General features: G+C 57.1%; 1 protein-coding gene across 1 annotated transcript; it reads left to right on the top strand.

Moving 5' to 3' along the window:
* The first annotated feature begins 1,376 nt into the window (after positions 1-1,376).
* LOC119267318 (acyl transferase 7-like) lies at positions 1,377-2,820 on the top strand. Its single transcript, XM_037548684.1, has one exon. The coding sequence runs from the start codon at positions 1,475-1,477 to the stop codon at positions 2,168-2,170; it is 696 nt and encodes a 231-aa protein (XP_037404581.1). The 5' UTR covers positions 1,377-1,474; the 3' UTR covers positions 2,171-2,820.
* The last annotated feature ends 15 nt before the right edge of the window (positions 2,821-2,835 follow it).

The raw sequence follows: 2,835 nt of genomic DNA on the forward strand, positions 1-2,835 counted from the left end.
AAATTTTTCGGAGGTCAAAGTTACACCATTAGAAGAGTCATGAAAAACTTTGGCCCTTTATGGGGTTGACTTGCTATTTTTAGGACATTAAATGAATTTCTAGGTATTAAATTGAGGTAAATGACTTTTAATTTTAAATACGGTGAATGACATCGGAAAATGAAACTTGGCCACGGTGTCATGGTACGATAAATAAAGGGTGTTATAAAACTTTGAGATAGTTACAGAAAAGGTGTGATGCACTTCGCTTGGATACTAAAGAGTCTCCGGTGAAGTATCGAAGTTTCAAAGGGAAAGTGTCGAATTTGAACGGAAAATCAATTTTATTTTCATAATTTTCCCTTCAAATTTTTGTTTGTTGATCAAACACCATTTCTAGTTCCATGTTCAATTTTCGGGCACCATACACGTCGTACCCCTGACGAACCTGGACTACATCGCGACGTGCATCCTGGTGAAGCCGTGGGCGCACAAGACAGGGACGCGGCTCATCACCCAGTGTGTGATGCCTGACCGCGTCGCCGCCTTCCACCAGGGAATGCTCGACATGAACTGGCCGGAGCTGACTGGCGCGGAAGAAGTGTAGTCCGGGTGCTATCTTTGGTGGTGGTTTGCTGTTGTTGTGAGTGTTAACCACTGTGGTAGGACTTTTTATTTATTTATTTTTCTTCTTCTTTTTCTTTTTTTAGAAGGTTGTGTGCATCCTCAATGTCTCATTTTGTTGGTGCGGAAGCCGGGTGTTATTAGTATCTTTGCGATAGTAATATATTATTTTGGTTGAAAAATGAGTCGATTAATTAAAAACGCCCTTTATTTCCATCAGCACTAGTGTTTTTGCCACCAACAACACCGGCCGATCTCTTGTCCAAATCGAGTGGATTTATTCGCCTAACTTGCACGCGGTCCATGCGGACCCGGTAGCTTTCGTGCATCTGTTCCTCTGTAACCAGTGGGAACACGCGCCTTCCCCTCGGAAATGTGTGACAAGTCGCCACTCAAAGTCAAGACGATCTGCAATGGAAATAAGCGGATGGACGTATATGATCCCTTCAAATGTCTCTCTCCCGCCTTTTCCTCGACAATCTTGGAGTTGTTAGGAGGACGAAGTGGTACTAGGGCACGCAATTAAGAATGTGAGCTGCTGGGTATGGTTGCAAGCAACTGGATAGAGCTAGGAAAAGCGACGCTCCACCATCTTTTGAACCCGACGGCTCGACGTAGGACCGACCTCGCCCCCGTTCTCCGAGCAGAGCAACTGCAGTAGCCATCCGACTCTCATCCTCGTCACTACCAAGAGCCACATCGCCGGACGTTAACTCCACCACCCCTATAAATACCACCCTCCCCTTCAATGGCAAGTCAAGCAACCCGCCCACACACCAAATCCAAGCAAGGAGCAGTAGCAGTCAGCTAACTGCCCGCCGATCACTTCTCTCTCCCGCCAGCTCCATTCAATTCTTGCGGCTTCGTTGCAATGGCGGCCGTGAACAAGTCCGTCGAGCGGCTGGCGCAGCGCCTGGTGGCCCCGGCCGAGCCCACGCCGGTCGGCCCGCTCCGCCTGTCCTGGCTTGATCGGTACCCCACCCAGATGGCGCTCATCGAGTCGCTGCACGTCTTCAAGCCGGCTCCTGACGGCGGCAACGACGCTGGCCCGGCAAGGACCATCGAGCGGGCTATGGCGCAGGCCCTGGTGCAGTACTACCCGCTCGCGGGACGCCTGGGGTTCACGGAGGAAGGTGGGCTGCTGCAGGTCGACTGCGGCGGCGACGGCAGCGGCGTCTGGTTCACGGAGGCCGCGGCCGCCTGCGCGCTCGAGGACGTGGAGTACCTGGAGCACCCCATGATGATCGCCAAGGACGAGTTGCTCCCGCCCACGCCCGCCGAAGAGGAGGATGGGCGCACGCTCGTCTTGCTCGTCCAGGTCACCACCTTCGCGTGCGGCGGCTTCGTCGTCGGCTTCCGCTTTAGCCACGCCGTCTCCGACGGCCCCGGCGCCGCGCAGTTCATGGCTGCCGTCGGCGAGCTCGCCCGCAGCAGCACAGTAGAAAGCCTGGCGGTGGAGCCGCAGTGGGGCCGTGAGGCCATCCCGGACCCGGCCGGCGCCGTCGTCGGCAGCCTGCCGAGCCCCGCGGGCGCCAAGAGTCTCGAGTACCTCGCCATGGACATCTAGGCGGACTACATTGGACACTTCAAGTCCCAGTACAACACGGAGCACGCCGGCTCCTGGTGCTCGGCGTTCGAGGTGCTGGTAGCCAAGGCCTGGCAGAGCCGAACCCGCGCCGCGGGTTTCGAGCCGGACTCCACCGTCCACCTCTGCTTCGCCATGAACGCCCGGCCGCTCCTGCACGCCTCGCTTCCGCGCGCCGGCGCCGGGTTCTACGGCAACTGCTACTACATCATGCGCGTCTCGGTGCCCGCGGGCAAGGTGTCCGGCTCCTCCATCCCGTACGTGGTGAAGATCATCAAGGACGGGAAGAGGCGGATGCCGTCGGAGTTCGCGCGGTGGGCGACCGGGGAGGCCGGGACGGACGGCGGCGAGGACCCTTACCAGATCACGTCGGACTACCGGACGCTGCTTGTGTCGGACTGGACGCGGCTCGGGTTCGCCGAGGTGGACTACAGCTGGGGCCCGCCGGCACACGTCGTGCCCCTGACGAACCTGGACTACATCGCGACGTGCATCCTGGTGAAGCCGTGGGCGCACAAGCCAGGGGCACGGCTCATCACCCAGTGCGTGACGCCCGACCGTGTCGCCGCCTTCCATCAGGGAATGCTCGACATGAACTGACCGGAGCTGACTGGAGCGGAAGAAGTGGCATTACTCGTCATTATATA

Source organism: Triticum dicoccoides, chromosome 3A, assembly GCF_002162155.2.
Source record: "Triticum dicoccoides isolate Atlit2015 ecotype Zavitan chromosome 3A, WEW_v2.0, whole genome shotgun sequence".
Lineage (NCBI taxonomy): Eukaryota > Viridiplantae > Streptophyta > Magnoliopsida > Poales > Poaceae > Triticum > Triticum dicoccoides.